At 39.2% G+C, this 19,813-nt stretch overlaps 1 protein-coding gene across 4 annotated transcripts in view; it reads left to right on the top strand.

The window, feature by feature from the left end:
- LOC105472815 (mitochondrial ribosomal protein L39) overlaps positions 1-18,892 on the top strand; it is a 262,274-nt gene extending 243,382 nt beyond the window's left edge. The window contains exons 10-11 of one of the 4 annotated variants that reach the window (XR_011622721.1): positions 14,423-14,591; positions 17,199-18,891. Coding sequence is in view for 2 of the 4 variants with exons in the window: in XM_071095524.1 (XP_070951625.1) it covers positions 14,423-14,488 (66 nt within the window). In the remaining 2 variants the exon portion in view is untranslated. Of the gene's footprint in view, positions 1-14,422; positions 14,593-17,198 lie in introns of those variants that run through there. The other 3 variants (XM_071095517.1, XM_011726366.3, XM_071095524.1) reach the window with 3 other exon arrangements.
- Positions 18,893-19,813: the final 921 nt, after the last annotated feature.

Below are 19,813 nucleotides of genomic sequence, written 5' to 3'. Positions count from 1 at the left end.
GTACATGTTTGGGGGTACATATTGATATTTTGATACATATAATGTATAGTGCTTAGATCAGGGTAATTAGCATATCTGTCATCAAGCATTTATCATTGCTTCATATTAGGAACATTCAATATCCTTCTTTCAGTTGTTTGAAACTATAATGTTTATTATTATTAAATATAATCATCCTATAGTAGTCTAGAACATTAGAACCTATTCCTCCTATCTAGCTTTTTAATTTTGTATCCTTTAACTTTTTAAGAACAATGTCCCCTACTTTGGGAGGCCAAGGCAGGTGGATCACCTGAGGTCAGGAGTTTGAGACCAGCCTGGCCAACAAATACGAAAAAAAAAAAAAAATGAAATAGCCAGGCATGGTGGTGTGAGCCTGTAATCACTGCTACTTGGCAGGCTGAGGCAGGGGAACTGCTTGAACCCAGGAGGTGGAGGTTGCGGTGAGCCAAGATTGCCCATTGCACTCTTGCCTGGGTGACAGAGCAAGACTCCGCCTAAAAAAAAAAAAAGGCCCCAAAGTGTTTCCAGTGTATTATTTTCGGAGGAAACAAAGCACATGGATCATCTTGGAGGCACCTGCATCCCAGAGTGGCTTCTGCATAATCCTTCTTCCCCTCCCTTCCCTTCGTAGGCTGTGACCTCAAACCCCACCTCCATGTTTCTTCCAGAGAACCCTACCTGTGACACTCTAATGAACACCTGGAAAACCTTTGTTTCATGTTGACTTTTCCTCCAAATTCCTGCAAATATAGATTTCCCCAAAATATACAAAGATTTACAGAAACAAATGGTAATTTGTGTTTCTTTTTAGTTATTTATATACTTCTATTTTATTTTTGTTTTCATTACACTCGCTGCCTTATCTGTAGTTCACTGGCAATATTCCGAAACACAAAAAACAATATTTTTTCACATGTGAGGAATATTGAGAAACTACTGAGGGCAAGGCACATACCAGATGCATTTTCTGCTGTTGCTAAGAAATAAGACTGAGTGAGTGAGCTGTATTTATGTTATTTATTAGCAAGCACCGAAAATTCCAGATTCCCTCTAGAGTCCAGAGTTTGACTTCAGAATCTAGAGAACCTCATCATTGCACACCCAGAATAAGATGAGGGCAACAAAGATCCCATCTTCCAGCTGTTTTGGAAGAATCACAGGTACAAAGACTTTCAAATTATAATCCTTCATCTTAAAAGCTTTTCTTTAATTTTATGAATAACTCTGTATTTTCCCTATATTTATTAATAAAAATTTGAAGAAAAAGTGGTGTTAGCAGCTTTTCACTAACCATGATTAATGCAAGCAAAATAATTTAATATTTTAATTACACATGGAAAAGTAATGATTAATAGATGTAATTTTCTACATGATTAATAAAGCATTGCATTTACTATATTAATGTGATTTGAGATGTTTTTTCCCTCCTTTTTCTCTCTACCTCCTTCTTTCCTTCCTTCTCTCCTTTCTCCCTTTCTTCTTTCTTACTTTTCTTCTCTGTTTTTTTACCTCATTTTCTCTTTATCCTTCTCTACTTCCTTTCTCTTCTTGCTTCCTATTTCCCTTCTGTCGTCCTACCTTCTCTCCCTCCCATCTTTTCTGCCTTTTTCCTCTCCTTCCCTTCCTTTTCCCCTCAATTTCTTCCTTTCTTATTTTGTTTTTTAGAATTTTAAAAAGGATCTTTAAGTCATAATATTAATGTGTGCTGTAAGAGAGATTTGTTACATTATTGAGAAGAGCTTGGACATTCTAAATTACCATTTCATCTATCATATTTAGCCCAGATTCAAATAAGTATATTTCTTTTGAATAAACTTATTTTAAAATAAATGCATTCCAGGCTGTACACGGTGGCTCACACCTGTAATCCCAGCCCTTTGGGAGGCCAAGGCAGGTGGATCATTTGAGGTCAGGAGTTCTAGACCAGCCTGGCCAATATGGTGAAACCCCACCTCTACTAACAATACAAAGACTAGCTGGGAGTGGTGGTGTGCGCCTGTAGTCCCAGCTACTTGGGAGGCTGAAGCAGAATAGCTTGAACTTGGGAGGTGGAGGTTGCAGTGAGCCGAGATCATGCCATTGCACTCCAGCCTGGGCCACAGACCAAACTCCATCTCGTAAAATAAATAAATAAAATAAAAATAATAAATAAATAAATGCATCCTTTCCAAATTATAGAATATAATTTTTAAACGAAATCCCTTTCCTAATTCACAAGGAATTTTGCGTAGAAACCAACAGCCTCTCATTCATTTCCCAAGGATGTATATAAACTCTGTGAATCCTTATTGATTGAACAGGAGGTGCTGGGAAATGGTTTGTTGACGATGTCAAAGACAATCAGAACTGGACAGAAGTTAGAGCATGAGAAAGCAGATTATATTCAGGATATTGCAACAGGGGGAAAGAGACCTCAATACAGAACTGGGCTCAGTTCTGAATATACTGCAAACGAGGGGGATTTATAGACAAACAGAAGTGTGAAAGTCAATGGGTGGAAACTTAGTAAGAGGAAACTTAAGGGCTGTATTAGGATTCTCGAGATGGAAAGAACTAATAAGATAGATGTTAATATGAAAGGAAGTTTATTAGGAGTATTGACTGAGACGATCACAAGGAGAAGTCCCGCAATAGGCTGTCTGCAAGCTTAGAAGCAAGGAAACCAGTTCAAGTCCCAAAACCTCAAAAGTAGGGAAGCCGGAAGTGCAGCCTTCAGTCTGTAGTCAAAAGCCTGAGAGCCCCTGGCAAACCACTGGTGTAAGTGCAAGAGTCCAAAAGCTGAAGAACTTGGAGTTCAATGTTCGAGGGCAGGAAACAACCAGCATGGGAGAAAGATGAAGGCTGGGAAGACTCAGCATGTCCTGTCCTAACTTCTGCCTGCTTTATCCTAGCTGCACTGGCAGCTGATTAGATGGTGCCCACCAGACTGAGGGTGGGTCTGCCTCTCCCAGTCCACTGACTCAAATGATAATCTCCTTTGGTAACATCCTCACAGATACACCCAGGAACAATACTTTGCATACTTCAATCCAATCAAGTTGACACTTAACATTAACCATCACAAGGGGTAGGGAAGAATTCTGGGTAAACTGACTTGATACGATTCTTGCTGAAGGCAGGTCCGGATGATTAGACATCACTTAGGGGATGGTGAAGATGAGGACTGTAATCAGTTATCAAGGGTGAGGATTCTCACTAAACTGACTTGATAGGATTTTTGCTACAACTGGGTCATGCAGGCATGACAAGGATGGACACCAAGGTCGATGTCTAAAGGGTTTAGAGGAGCCTGACTAGAATTAGATCAAGGAGAGAGTCTTTCTGAATTTTGGCAGCTTTGGATATTCTCTCTCTGAGGAGAGAGAGGTATGAAGAGAGGTATAAAGAGAGATATGAAGACTGAAGCATTATTTTTTTCCAGCAATGAGCTGCTTTTTCCCAAGCAGGCATTTTGATGAATGACACAGACAACTCAACACCCTCAGTATTCTCTCAAGTTTGACTCTGGTTATGCTGGTGAGTAGAGATAAGGACCTTAATGATGTGACAGCCATGTGTACTGTGATGAGTGAGCAGTCTGTGGGAGAAACAAAACCTCATGCTTTTAGTGATAGTGCTAGTGTAAAACGGGAGATTTTTCAGTGAACAGCTGAAGGGTTTGATCTCGGAGACGTTGTCTTTGCTTGAGAGACACATAGTAGATGTTCTTACTGTCCCTTTGCTTTGTGAAACATCAACGTTTTCCAGGTGGCTTAAATCTCTGTAGAAGTGAGAAGATGGGAGGACGTCCAAACGGGAATTTGCTTCAGGGCCAAAACATGTCTAGAGGGCACTTTAGTCTCATTTGTAGGAATCTGGGGGCATTTTTCAGTTTCAGTGTCTGGTATAAGGAGTGTGACTGTTGTCTGCCTATTCAGCTTTGCATGGAGGGGCAGGGGCTCTGATAAAGGCTGTCATGGGTGAGTTTATAAATCTGAAACAGGACTCCTAGGCCTGAGAAGTTCAGACAACTTAGAAACTTTAAATTATTCATGGCCAGTTTCTTTGCTTTCATTAACATGCATTGGTATGCCTACACTGGAGACTGTGTTTCAGGGTGCAGTGACTCTCACCTAATGCTATTGATTTTACATAGCTTTGGAATTGTCCTTTGGGAAGTATGAGGCAAATGAATAGCAAAAAATAAAAAGCACTGATAGCCCTCTTCTGGAGTGTTAGTTTTGGGTAGAATAATAGAAAAGATATAATCCAAAGGTATTTTTGAGAGCAGATCCCAGGGAGGTCTTGAATTCAATGCTAGGGAGTTTTGATTTCATGGATTTTTTCCATGTGGAACACTAGTAAGAATATAAAGGGGTAGCTGGCAAGATGACTGAATAAGAACAGCTCTGGCCTGCAGCTCCCAGCGGGATCAATGCAGAAGGTGAGTGGTTTCTGCATTTTCAACTGAGGCACCTGGCTCATCTCATTGGGACTGGTTAAACAGTGGGTACAGCCCACAGAGGGTGAGCCAAAGCAGGGTGGGGTGTCGCCTCACTGGGAAGGGCAAAACGTCAGGGAACTCCCTCCCCAAGCTAAGGGAAGCTGTGAGGGACTGTGCCATGAGGAACAGTGCATTCCGGCCCAAATACTACACTCTTCCCATGGTCTTCACAACCTGCAGACCAGGAGATTCCCTTGGGTGCCTACAACACCAGAGCCCTGGGTTTCAAGCACAAAATTGGGTGGCTATTAGGGCAGACACCCAGCTAACTGCAGGATTTTTTTTTTCACACCCCAGTGGTGCCTGGAACACCAGTGAGAGAACTGTTCATACCCCTGGAAAAGGGGCTGAAGCCCAGGAGCCATGTGGTCTAACTCAGTGGATCCCAACCCCACTGAGCCCAGCAAGCTAAGATCCACTGGCTTGAAATTCTCACTTCCAGCACAGCAGTCTGAAGTTGACATGGGATGCTCAAGCTTAGTGGAGGGAAGGGCATCCATCATTGCTGAGGCTTGGAAAGGCAGTTTTCCCCTCACAGTATAAACAAAGCTGCTGGGAAGTTTGAACTAGGCAGAGCTCACTGCAGTTTCGCAAAGCCGTTGTAGCCAGACTGCCTCTCTAGATTCCTCTTCTCTGGGCAGGGCATCTCTGAAAGAAAGGCAGCAGCACCAGTCGTGGGCTTATAGATAAAACTCCCGTCTCCCTGGGACAGAGCACCTGGGGGAATGGGGGGCTGTGGGTGCAGCTTCAGCAGACTTAAACGTTCCTGCCTGCCAGCTCTGAAGAGAGCAGTGGATCTCCCAGCACAGTGCTCCAGAGCTGCTAATGGATAGACCGCCTCCTCAAGTTCGTCCCTGACCCCCATGCCTCCTGACTGGGAGACACCTCCCAGCAGGGGTGGACAGACATCTCATAGAGGAGACCTCTGGCTGGCATCTGGCAGGTGCTCCTCTAGGACAAAGCTTCCAGAGGAAGGAACAGGCAGCAATCTTGGCTGTTTTGCAGTCTCTTCTGGTGATACCCAGGCAAACAGGGTCTGGAGTGGACCTCCAGCAAACTCCAGCAGACCTGCAGCAGAGGGGCCTGACTATTAGAAGGAAAACTAACAAACAGAAAGGAATAGCATCAACATTAACAAAAAGCATGCCCACTCAGAGACCCCATCTGAGGGTCACCAATATCAAAGACCAAAGGTAGATAAATCCATGAAGATGAGGGAAAAGCCAGCACAAAAGCCTGAAAATTCAGAAAAACAGAACACCTCTTCTCCTTCAAAGGATAACAACTCCTTGCCAGCAAGGGAACAAAACTGGATGGAGAATGAGTTTGATGAATTGACAGAAGTAAGCTTCAGAAGGTGGGTAATAACAAACTCTTCTGAACTAAACTCCTCATGTTCTAACCCAATGCAAGGAAGCTAAGAACTTTAAGAAAGGTTAGAGGAATTGCTAACTAGAATAACCAGTTTAGAGAACAACATAAATGACCCGATGAAGCTGAAAAACACAGCACAAGAACTTCGTAAAGCATACACAAATATCAATAGCTGAATCGATCAAGATGAAGAAAGGATATCAAGGATTGAAGGTCAACTTAATGAAATAAAGTGAGAAGATTAAAGAAAAAAGAATGAAAAGGAATGAACAAAGCCTCCAAGAAACATGAGAATATGTGAAAAAACCAAACCTGTGTTTGATTTGTGTACCTGAAAGTGACAGGGAGAATGGATTCAGTTGGAAAACACTCTTCAGGATATTATCCAGGAGAACTTCCCCAACCTAGCCACACAGGCTGACGTCCAAATTCAGGAAATATGTAGAACACCACAAAAATACTCCTCTAGAAGAGCAACCCCAAAACACATAATCATCAGATTTACCAGTGTTGAAATAAGGAAAAAATATTAAGGGCAGCCAGAGAGAAATGTTGGGTTACCCACAAAGGTTTCCCATCAAACTAACAGCAGATCTCTCTGCAGAAACCCTACAAGCCAGAAGAGAGTGGGGGCCAATATTCAACATTCTTAAATAAAAAGAATTTTCAACTCAGAATTTCGTATCCAGTCAAACTAAGCTTCATAAGCAAAGGAGAAATAAAATCCTTTATGGACAAGCAAATGCTGAGAGATTTTGTCACCACCAGGCCTGCCTTACAAGAGCTCCTGAGGGAAGCACTAAATATGGAAAGGAAAAACCAGTAGCAGCCACTGCAAAAACATACCAAACTGTTAAGACCATTGACACCATGAAGAAAGGGCGTTAATGAATGAGCAAAATAACCAGCTAGCATCATAATGAAGGGATCAAATTCACACATAACAATATTAACCTTAAACATAAATGGGCTAAATGCCCCAATTAAAAGACACAGACTGGCAAATGTGATACAGAGTCATGACCCATTGGTGTGCTGTATTCAGGAGACCCATCTCCCGTGTAAAGAAACACATAGGCTCAAAATAAAGGGATGGAGGAATATTTACCAGGCAAATTGAAAGCAAAAAAAAAAAAAAAAAAAAAAAGCAGGTGTTGCAGTCCTAGTCTCTGATAAGACAGGCTTTAAACCATCAAAGGTCAAAAAAGACAAAGAAGGGCATTACATAATGTTAAAGGGATCAATGCAACAAGAAGAGCTGACTATCCTAAATATATATGCACCGAATACAGGAGCACCCAGGTTCATAAAGCAAGTTCTTAGAGACCTATAAAGAGACTTAAGACTCCCACATAGTAACAGTGTAAGATTTTAACACCCCGCTGTCAATATTAGACAGGTCAACATGACAGAAAATTAGCAAGGATATTCAGAATTTGATTGCAACTCTGGACCAAGCAGACCTAATAGACATTTACAGAACTCTCCACCCCAAATCAACAGAATATACATTCTTCTCAACACCACATCGCACTTATTCTAAAATTGACCACATAATTGGAAGTAAAACACTCCTCAGCAAATGCAAAAGAAAAGAAATCATAACAAACAGTCTCTCAGACCACAGTACAATCAAATTAGAACTCAGGATTAAGAAACTCACTCGAAACCACACAACTACATGGAAACTGAATAACCTGCTTCTGAATGACTACTGGGTAAATAATGAAATTAAGGCAGAAACAAATAAGTTCTTTGAAACCAATAGGAACAAAGACACAATGTACCAGAATCTCTGGGACACAGCTAAAGCAGTGTTTAGAGGGAAATTTATAGCACTGAATGCCCACAGGAGAAAGCAGAAAAGATCTAAAATTGACACCTTAACATCACAATTAAAAGAACTAGAGAAGCAAGAGCAAACCAGTTCAAAAGCTAGCAGAAGGCAAGACATAGCAAAGTTCAGAGTAGAACTGAAGGAGATAGGGATACAAAAACCCTTCAAAAAATCCATGAATCTAGGAACTGGATTTTTGAAAAGATCAACAAAATAGATAGACCACTAGCCAGACTAATAAAGAAGAAAAGAGAGAAGAATCAAATAGACACAATAAAAAATGATAAACGGGATACCACCACTGGTCCCAGAGAAATACAAACTACCATCAGAGAATACTATAAACACCTCTCTGCAAATAAACTAGAAAATCTAGAAGAAATGGATAAATTTCTGGACACATACACCCTCCCAAGACTAAACCAGAAAGAAGTCGAATCCCTGAATAGACCAATAACAAGTTCTGAAATTGAGGTAGTAATTATTAGCCTACCAACTTAAAAAAGCCCAGCACCAGAGGGATTCACAGCCAAATTCTACCAGAGGTACAAAGAAGAGCTGGTACCATTGCTTATGAAACTATTCCAAAAAATAGAAAAAGAAGGACTCCTGCCTAACTCATTTTATGAGGCCAGCATCATCCTGATCCAAAACCTGGCAGAGACACAACAAAGAAAATTTCAGGCCAATATTCCTGATGAACTTCGATGTGAAAATCCTCAATAAAATACTGGCAAACAGAATCCAGCAGCACATCAAAAACTTATCCCCCACGATCAAGTCGGCTTCATCCCTGGGATGCAAGCCTGGTTCAACATATGCAAATCAATCAAGGTAATCCATCACATAAACAGAACCAATGACAAAAACCACATGATTTTCTCAACAGATGCAGAAAAGGCCTCTGATAAACTGCAACACCCCTTCATGCCAAAAGCTCTCAATAAACTAGTTGTTGATGGAATGTATCTTAAAATAACACGAGCTGTTTATGACAAACCCACAGACAATATCATAATGGGCAAAAACTGGAATGCTTCATTCTGTTTGAAAACTGGCACAAGACAAGGATGCCCAATCTCCCCACTCCTATTAAACATAGTATTGGAAGTTCTGTCCAGGGCAAATAGGCAAGAGAAAGAAATAAAGCATATTCAAATAGGAAGAGAGGAAGTCAACTTGTCTCTGTTTGCAGATGACATGATGGTATATTTAGAAAACCCAGTCATTCCAGCCCAAAATCTCTTTAAGCTGATAAGCAACTTCAGTGAATTATCAGGATACAAAATCAATGTAAAAATCACAAGCATTCCAATACACAAGTAACAGACAAACAGAGAGCCAAAAACTCCCATTCACAACTGCCACAAAGAGAATAAAATACCTAGGAATACAACTTACAAGGGAGGTGAAGGACCTCTTCAAGGAGAACTGCAAACCACTGCTAAAGGAAATAAGAGAGGACACAAACAAATGGAAAGACACTCCATGCACTTGGATAGGAAGAATCAATATCATGAAAATGGCCATACTGCCCAAAGTAATTTATAGATTCAATGCTATCTCCATCAACTACCATTGACTTTCTTCACAGAATTAGAAAAAACGACTTTAAATTTCATATGGAACCAAAAAAGAGCTGGTATAGCCAAGACAAACCTAAGCAAAAAGAGCAAAGCTGAAGGCATCATGTTATCTGACTTCAAACTATACTACAAGGCTACACTAGCCAAAATAGCATGGCACTGGTACCAAAACAGATACATTGACCAATGGAACAGAACAGAGGCCTCAGAAATAACGCCACACATCTATGACCATCTGATCTTTGACAAACCTGACAAAAACAAGCAATGGTGAAATAATTCCCTATTTAATAAATGCTGTTGGGAAAACTGGCTAGCCATATTCAGAAAACTGAAACTGGACCCCTTTTGTACACCTTATATAAAAATTAACTCAGGATGGACTAAAGACTTAAACATAAGACCTAAAACCATTAAATCCATAGAAGAAAACTTAGGCAATACCATTCAGGACATAGTCATGGGCAAATACTTCATGACTAAAACACCAAAAGCTATGGCAACAAAAGCCAAAATTGACAAATGGGATCTAATTAAATTAAAGAGCTTCTGCACAGCAAAAGAAACTATCATTAGAGTGAACAGACAACCTACAGAGTGGGAGAAAATTTTTACAATCCATCTGAAAAAGGGCTGATATCCAGAATCTACAAGAAACTGAAGCAAAATTACCAGAAAAAATCAACCCCATCAGAAAATGTGCAAAGGATATGAACAGACACCTCAAAAGAAGACATTTATGTGGCCAACAAACATATGAAAAAAAGCTCATCATTACTGGTGATTAGAGAAATGCAAATCAAATCCACAATGTGATACTATCTCATGCCAGTTAGAATGGCGATCATTAAGAAGTCAGGAAGCAACAGATGCTGGAGAGGATATGGAGAAATGGGAATGCTTTCACCCTACTGGTGGGAGTGTGAAGTAGTTCAACCATTGTGGAAAACAGTATGGTGATTCCTCAAGGATCTAGAACTAGAAATACCATTTGTCTCAGAAATCCCATTACTAGATATATACTCAAAGGATTATAAATCATTCTACTATAAAGACACATGCACAAGTATGTTTATTGCAGAACTATTTACAATAGGAAAGTCTTGGAACCAACCCAAATGCCCATCAGTGATAGACTGGATAACGAAAATGCATCACATGTATACCATGGAATACTATGCAATGAAAAAGGATGAGTTCACGTCCTTTGCAGGGACATGGATGAAGCTGGAAACCATCATTCTTAGCAAACTAACACAGGAATAGAAAACCAAATACTGCATCTTCTCATAAGTGGGAGATGAACTATAAGAACACTTGGACACAGGGAGGGGAACATCACAAACCAGGACCTGTCGGGGGCTGGGGGACTAGGGGAGGGGATAGCATTAGGAGAAATACTTAATGTAGATGATGGGTTGATGGGTGCAGCAAACCACCATGGCACGTGCATACCTATGTAACAAACCTGCACATTCTTCACATGTATCCCAGAAACTAAATTATATATTTAAAAAGGATATAAAGAAGAGGAGTGCTATCATATGTTTAAAAGAGGATGTTTAATTTATCAGAGGTTGCAGAATGCAATGGGGAGTAAAATCCAGTGAAAGAGTGGAGAATTGAGACTATATCATTTGTCAAGGTTGTAGTTCAAAGTCCAACTTCCAGAAATCTGTTACTAGATCCGGAAAAGGTAGAGACTTGGAGGATCGTCAGACTTTGGAGGGAAACAGTCTCTACTCAGACACAGAGAATGCTCCCCTACAATGCCCCCACAATTCTGGTAGCCTGAGGATGCCAGAAAATATCTTGCAGAGATGAGAACCAATATGTTTGACAAGGATGGAAGCACAGCAGAGGAAGGTCAGGTTTGCCCCACGTATCTGAACAGGGAAATACTGAGGGTTCCTTAAAACAACAAAACAAAACAAAACAAAACAAAACAACACAACTCAGCCATTCTCTTCTTAGAGCACTGAGATTTACAAACCAAGGACCCCAGTGGTGTGTCAGACATGACCTCTTCAATGGCTGAGACATCCCTTGCTACAGTCTGGCTGCAGCACTAGTCAGAGTTCATCTTCCCACTGACCTGGTTTTGATTCTGCTTTCTAATCTTTTCAGCCTAGTTGAATCTATCTTGGGTATTCATGTGTGATCAAGCTATAGCCACTCTTTTGGCAATAGCAGACTGGCCCCATTGATCCCTGGCAGAGTCTCTTGCTCTTGTAGCTAAAGCACTCCAAGAAATATGCGCAAAATCTTAAGTCAGTGGTAGTGGGAAGGGAGAAGTAGGTTTGCATTAGAGAGATCTGGAAGGCTGAATGAGCAGGATTTGGTAATAAATTGGGTATGGCCATTACAGAAGAGAGAAGAGGCAGAGCTGAGCCTGGGTCATGGTGTTTAAACTCTTGTTTAAAGCTAAAGATTTTTTTTTTTTTTTTGCCAGAAAAATCCAGGTAGGCACATTTTGCCTACAATATCAGGAGGCTCACAGCTTTAGCCAAATGTTAGGAACCCCTCTGTAGAGGAAAATCCTAGGGGTTGGATAGGACGACCTGAAAGATTCCTTCTGCTTCCTCAATATTTGAATAGTTATAGAACCCAAGTATTGGTCTATTTGGGGGCCTATTGGTAGCTACAAGGAAGTCAGGAAGGGGAGCTGGTACTTTTATGAGGCACTAGGGAATGCAGGAGGGAAATGTATTTTGTTTTAGACCTGGAGGTTGAAGTGCTGGGAGGGCATTCTTGGGCAGATGTTGAGTGGGTTAGCAAAGACACACTTGGAGAAAGTGTTTAGAGCATTAGATCTGCACTGTTGAATATGGTAGCCATTGGGCACATGTGGCCATTGAAGACTGTGGCTAACAAAATGTGGCTAATCCTAACTGGGATATACTGTAAGTGTAATGTACATCCATTTCTAAGACAGTTACAAAATATAAAATATGTCAATTTAAGAATATTAGCTACATGTTAAAATCATAATATTTTGAATATATTCAGTTAAATAAATATATGATTAAAATAAGTCCATCAGCTCCTCCTTACTTTTTAAATGTGGCTACTGGAAATTTTAAAACTACATGTGTAGTTTCTGTTTGCAGCTCACATATTTGTGTTGGGTAGCACTGCTCAAGGTGGTGTTTGGAGGTAGTTATCAGGGACAACTTGGGAACATTTGAGCTCTCTGGGAAGAGGATATACAGAGAGAAAAGCAGAAGGTTGAAGGCATACTTATGGAGCATTTCTACATTCACAGATCTAGAAGGAAAAGGAGGAGACTGGAAAGGAGCTAGGGAATAAGGCCAGAGAAGGGGAAGTAGGTGACATCACAGGAATGAGGGGAAGAAGGGGCTTTAGGAAAGAAAAGGATAGCGATAAGGATTATGCAAAGTAATTTGACCTTTGTTCTATTGCTATTGGAGAGCACATGGAGGTTTTCTTCCCCAGAAAGTAAAATGATCAAATTTAAATTTTAAGAAGATGATTTTGGTAAGAAAATAATGAACCAATTGGATTGACAGAGAAGCTGAAGGTCAGATGGATAGCTAGAAAGTCAGGGAATAAGAACAATCAAAAAGCCCTTAGGCATCTAGAAAGCTGAGCAGAAAAGAATTGTTTTGACTTTGAGAAAGAACTTTTTATTTTCTTGCCTTGAAAAATGAGGTGTTTTTGAACAGTGAGATTTTGGTAATTTAAAGCTTGTATCTCTGTCTATAGAATCCAGAAAATGGGTTGCAGTAAAAATCAGTGTCACAGATGATTAAAGATGCTTTGCGTGGGAAAAATAGAAGGCGGTAAAGAAACTAAAGACACAAAAATTATAGGACTTCTAAGAAACAAAGGTTGTCTTTTTGTATAATTGTCTCATGTAGAGAAAACAGAAAACAACATTATTCCCCACCCTTAAGAACATGAAAGTAGAAAAGAATGGTTTCTAAAAAGAGTTTTCCTTGAGACTCTGCCACCATAACTTGTGACCATTTAAGGTATTTCTAAGTGTTTACAAATTGAACATACTATGTCCTAGAATGTCCTTTGAGCAGAAATTTTGGTACTTAAAATTATTTATTTGGAGTTTGGTTTAAGGCACAGAACAGATCGAAATATATGAAAGTATAAAACTCAGAGAATTAAGTGAAGATGAGCTGAATATTCTGAAGGTTGTATTAGTCCATTTTCATACTGCTATGAAGAAATACCTAAGACTGGGTAATTTTCTTAAAAAAAGAGGTTTCATGGACTCACAGTTCCACATGGCTGGTAATGCCTCACGATCATGGTGGAAAGTGAAGGAGGAGTAAAGGCACATCTTATATGGTGGCAGGCAAGAGAGCATATGCAGGGGAACTGCCCTTTATAAAACCATCGGATCTCGTGAGATGTATTCACTATCAGGAGAACAGCATGGGAAAAACCCACACCCATAATTAAATTACCTCCCACTGGGTTCCTCCCTTGACACGTGAGGATTATGGGAGCTACAAGATAAGATTTGGATGGGGACATGGCCAATCCATATCAAAGGTATTTGGATCCTGTTTAAATATATGTTATAGTCTTTGCTAGCTTAAAGGGAAAAGAGAAAAAAAACAATGGCAAAAGGAAGCCAACAGAGGGGGCCATATGAAGGGACTAAACAAAAAGGACATGGTCAATTAAAGACATTTGGAAAATCTACCTAGATGGAGTACTGTAGGATTTGGATACTTTGTTGGATACTGAATACACAGGATTAGGATGAAATCAGTGCTGTTGTAGAATAACTGTAATATGCAGCAGCTAACATTTATTGAGCATTTATTATATACTCATTTATTTATTACAACAATCTCACGCAGTAGGTATTATCTCAATGCTACAGATGGTGCAGTGAGATTAGGTAACTTGTCCAAGGTCACCCAGGTAGCCAGTGAGCCCACTATATCCTTAAGTGTTGTCTCCTTAAGTGTTGTTAGGGAGCCACACGATGAACCAGGAGGTGTTGGCTGGGTTATATGTGGTAACACATGACTCCAAACATTTTAGTAATCTATAATAACACAGTTTTTTTGTTTGTTGGTTTGGTTTGGTTTTGGTTTTGGTTTTCTTTTTCTTTTCTTTTCTTTTTTTTCTTTTTAAATTTCATTGCAGGACACTTGCTCTGATTCATTTCTGGACTTAAGTGGAAGAAGCAGCCCTTATCTAGGATATTGTTAGTCTTTGGCAGAGGGACTACAAAGCAATGGAAGGATGATGTGATGGCTCTGAAAGCTTCTCTTGGATGTAGAATATAAAGTTTGCTCACCTTTTGTTATCCAAAGTAAGCCATGCCGCAAGCCTGACAGTGGGGTGAAGAGTGAAATGTTCCCACTAGGGAGGATCTTTAGAAGACCCCTAGAGAGAGTTTGGGTTCTTTGTCTTTTGTTTTTGTTTATTTTTATCATGTGAATCTTTAGCTTTACAAGGAAGAGAAGCAATGAATGGTTGGTCTGACTTCTTTTCACACTGAGGAGTTAATAGGATGACCCAAAAAGTTAATCCCCACACTGTCAGTGTTGTTTGGGGAGGGGCAGGTGGCAGAGAGTTATGCAGGCAGGAGACAATGCAAGGGAGAGCACTGCCTCCCATAGGGGTCAGTAAGGTAGTGAGACAGCCAAGTGGAAAGGGGTCCACAGAGAAACTTCAGGCGCCCTGCACACTGGGAGGAGTGCGCACTCGGGGTGGAGCCACAGACGTTTGCACCGTTTGCAGGGCGGAGGACCCTGACCCGTCCTCTTCCTGGTTAGAACCCGGGCTTCAATCTGTGAGGACGGAAGCCTGTATAGCAGGACTCTCTCTCTGCTGAGAGTCCCCGTTTCCCATTTTTTCCTTTTTGCCCCATAAATTCCATTTTTATCACCCTTTAAAGTGTCTGTGAGCCTAATATTTCATGGCTGTGTGACAAGGACCCGGCTCTTAGGTGAACTAAGGAGAAAATCCTACAACAGTAGTACTAGGCCATAGCCTAAATCCAAACACAGCAAAATCCACACAACCAAAATCTTTGCTCAGCAAGGTACCTGGAAAAAAAAACCTGTCTCAACAGTAAGTCAGGCCACATCAGACAGAAGCTAAAGGCTAGCCCGAGTGAGGGCTGGTAAGGAAGGAGAGATGATGCAAGGTTACCAAACAAGATTCGGTAAGGGCTGAAGGTCAGTTCAGCTATAAAGGGTGGGGGGAAGCCAGTTTTTGAGGAGGTCACTTCAAGCCTTGAGTTCCTTTGTCTAAGCCCCTGTTCTCCTGGCTGTTTCCCATTAATTTTGGGGGAATGTGCTATGAACTGATGGGCACAGATGTGTGTAAAAGAGAGACAGTTATAGGCAGTCCTATTTATTCAAATGTGACAGGATGATGGACCTAGTCACATCCACAAAACCAATTATAAGCTAAACCCATGCAGGTAGTTAGGTAGAACACACCCATTTAAAAACGAACAGCACTTTAATTCTTGAATTAATGTTAAATTCAGCCTGAATTTATTGGATAAATGTCTCATTTCGTGTTAGTAAATCTAACTAAAGACTTTAACTAAATCTAACTAATGACTCTAACTAAAGCTATTTCCACAGAGATGTAAATTGTTCTTGATGAATACAATAAAAGCAAGTAATAACCACTTTTTGGAACTTAGAACAAATTCACTTCAGGTGAAGGTCAAGCACTTGAGAATAAGATAATTATTTTTCCTTTCAAATACTAAAGAGTTGCAAAAACTCTGGTGATAAATTGGAACATTTGGGAAATGAAGGCAACAAGAAGATTTAATTTATTGCCCATGTATAAGAATTCTAATTTTTGCACATTCCTTATAATCTTTTCCTAAATACATATAAAAACTCTGTAATTACATAGTTTAAAATTTCACTGTAATATAACATGTTCCATAAATAATTTTTCAGGTTCTAGTACAGTCCTTATGATTATAATGGTTGCAACATAGTTCACTGCATAGAGTTAACATAATTTAATTTATTATTTTCATTATTAAACATGTAGTTTCTTTCAGTTTATTATCATTATTAATAATACTGCAGTAAATGGCCACATGGAACCTATGTGTTTTTTTGTTTGTTTGTTTTGGATTTTTTTCGTTGCAATACATGTCCTAAATACATGGCATTACTGGGTCAAAGGTTATGAAATTTTAATGACTATGCAAACTATTTTAAAAATAACTCCCAATTTAACAAAAACGTGAGTATGAAATTCACTGAATTCTCCCTTGCTTTAGAAATTATATTGAAAGGTTATATAAATTGACTCATTAATATTGTAGAAAAAAATGATACTTTGTGTTAATTTGTGTGTCTGAATACTTGTGAGGCTAAACACTATACCACAGGTTTCTTTAACCAACAGAAGGAGTTATAATTCTTTCATTCGGTAATTGGACAAACATTTTTTGAGCGCCTACAACGTGCCAGGCAGTTTTGTTTGTTTGTTTCAGAGCACACAGCAGTGAAGTAAACAAACTCCCTTGCCCTCATGGATTTTATATTCATGTAAAAAAAGACAATAAACATAATAAGTATTAAAATTATGTAGTATGTTAGAATGTTATAACTGCTGTTAAAAGGTAAGATAAAATAATAAGGAGTTTTTTAGCAGAAGTTGCATTTCTAAATACGGTGGTCACTGAGAAACAAATATTTGAACAAGTACTTGAAAGAGGTGGAGTAAGTCCCATATGGGTGTCAGAGGAAAGAGTGTTGCAGCCAGGGACCTTAGGTTGTAGAAGACCCTAAGCGGACCATGTGTGAGGTGTTGCAGGAGAATGAGGGAGGACAGTTTGGCTAGAGTGAAGTGAAATCTTTGATGTGATGAAGTGATGATCTTTGATGAAATCTAAGGATGCTTAGAAATCTAAGGATGCTTATTTGTTTCACAGGAGAAAAACAAGGAGAGAAAAATCTAAACCCAGCACAAGAGAAAGTTTCCAAAAAGAGGTCGTCGCCAATACCAAAATTAGCTGTGATATTCAGGAATTAAAAAATGGGAACACGATAACCACATTCAATAAAGACCAAGGCCAGCTTCCATTGGCCAGAGCTCAGCCACGCGGCCACACCTGGCTGAAGAGACTGACTGAAGAATTCCCTGAATATTTTAATGTACCTCTGGTTATAACACAGAATAACCACTAGGTGGCAGAAGAACTCCATTCTTGTAAATGTCTTAGTTTCTTTATTTCATCTTCCCTATTCCGTCTAATGTTCCTTGAATTTTAGTATTTTGTTGGTTTGAAAATATGTGTGACTTACGTCCTTTAAAGGATTCAGTTGCTAAAGTTTTAAATAGGCTGGAATATAAAACATTTATAGAAAAGAAAAATACCAACAGTATGATGTTAGTGAACTATTAATAATCCAATTAAATAAAATATATTTGCTTTGGATTAATACATATCTTGTTTTGATGTTTGCTAAATAAAACTAAGCATTAGGAGGTCAAATAGCCACAACGAATATTTTCGTATTATTTAATAAGCCAGTTTCAAGGCATACATGCTAAATTTGTTCTTAAGGAAAAGTTGAATTTTTGCTTTCATGAAATTACAAACTCTAAGGCAATTTTATGCCTGTAAATCCAATGTGTTCTGAAGTTTAAAGTGTCAAAGGCTACTGGATTTAAACAGATCTTGTATGACTCTCTGTTTCATCTCTTCAGAGGTTGATAGTAAGCAAGTTTGGCAGCAACTCACAGCTTCTGCTGTAACATGATGCTAATAATGGCGACTTTATAAGATTGTTGCAAAGAGTCAGTGATGCCACAAGCAACGTCCTTTATATATGCAGAATTTAAAAAATAAAGTAAATAGAAATATTCCTTCCTCTGTTCCCAATTTTTCTAACGTTATTTGCAACTGGTGTTTTAATGCAAGACCAAAGGCTAAAATATACATGTAGCTAGCAGAATCAAAACCTAGATCAGATGTTCAAAAGCATCATGCTGCTAAAAGATTTCAGCGTCTAAACTTTGCTCACTGTTCTGAAACATGTTTCCACTTCCTGTTAAAAAAAAAAAAAACATGATATTCTTTGAAGCTCATTTTTTGGGGTTCATGTGTTGTAATTACACATTTGTTATATAGGGTATATGATGACTTACGCTCTATGGTGTTATTCAGTACACTGTAGAAAAAGGAGAATAAAGAATGTTGTTTGTCAGTAGGTAGCTCTGTCCTCTTTATCCTTGAATGTAATTTACTAAAGAGCTGACAAAATTACAGCACAGGCAGCAATTCACCATATTACCCTGCAGACAGCCAAGAGACTGACATTGAGATGATGCTTTTTAACTTGGGTCTGTGTAAGGAACCTGACGGGGTTATATGAAATCTTCATTTCTGTACTATGAAAAAATGATGTTGCTTTTAAGAAGGACGCACAAAAGTGTGTACTCTGGGCAAGGCTATTGATAAAGATGCGACAGGGATGTATGGAAACCCAATATGTAACATTGAAATGACTTTTGATTCATTTGTATTTGGTCTTAGACAAGAAACATAGATTAAGAAAAGGTCTAAAAAAATGGAGCACTAGGAAAAATGATAGGAAATTTTGTGTTCTTGACTAACAGCTATCTAATATGAAATACACATTTGTAATATTTTGACATATATGATTTAATACAACTACATTTTGTAATAAATATCTTTAATTCTAAGGATTGAAAATCTTAAAAGGATCTCAATTTATAGTTATAGCTGTTTTGTTTCAACAGGCTGATGGACTTGGAAATTGCAGGTTTCTTAAACACATTCGATGAACTTAAAAAGCAGGGGGAGATACTTTCAGATGGCCTTGAATGGGAAGGGGGGGGACCCTGGATTTCTCTGGACACCTCTTTCTTCCTTTCTTCTCTGTAGGTGGGGACCTCTTCTTCTCAACTAGTCAGCAATTATAAGAATGAAAATTATCTTAGCAGCTATTCAGAGTAGGTCCAAAAGATAATCAAATAAAGAAGATTTCAATATTCTCAAGGCAGAAGAGACAATGTCCTTGCATCTGCAGTTGGAAAGCCTGGAGTAATCTCCTTCCCATCCTCCACTGTGGAAATTCCTTCTGTTCTCAAGGTCTCGAGCATATGATAACTCCATGATGGATTTTCTGACTCCTGGAGTTAAAACGTGCCTTCCCTTGCCTGCGCTCACATAGCCATGAGTTTATCAGGAGTTGCATCCTCAAACAGAGCTGCTAGGCCACGTGTGCTCTGTACAGCCTCTGGTATCGGTGTATGACTACTGAGCTGGCATTTTTCTCAATTCTTAAGAAAAATCAAAACCAGTTTGGTTTTCTTTTTAAATAGTGGTAAAATAGACATCATGTAAAATCTACTATTCTAACCATTTTTAAGTGTGCAATTCAGTGGCATTAAGTACACTCACATTGTTATGTAATTATCACCACTCAACAGTTTTTTGTGTGGATTTTTCAGGGTTTTCTAAATATATAATTCTATCATCTGTGAATAGAGGTAAATTTAATTCTTCATTTCCAATTT

The sequence above is a fragment of the Macaca nemestrina genome, chromosome 4 (assembly GCF_043159975.1).
Source record: "Macaca nemestrina isolate mMacNem1 chromosome 4, mMacNem.hap1, whole genome shotgun sequence".
Lineage (NCBI taxonomy): Eukaryota > Metazoa > Chordata > Mammalia > Primates > Cercopithecidae > Macaca > Macaca nemestrina.
The sequence above is the reverse complement of the archived record's forward strand: the minus strand, read 5'-3'. Positions and strand labels throughout refer to the sequence as shown.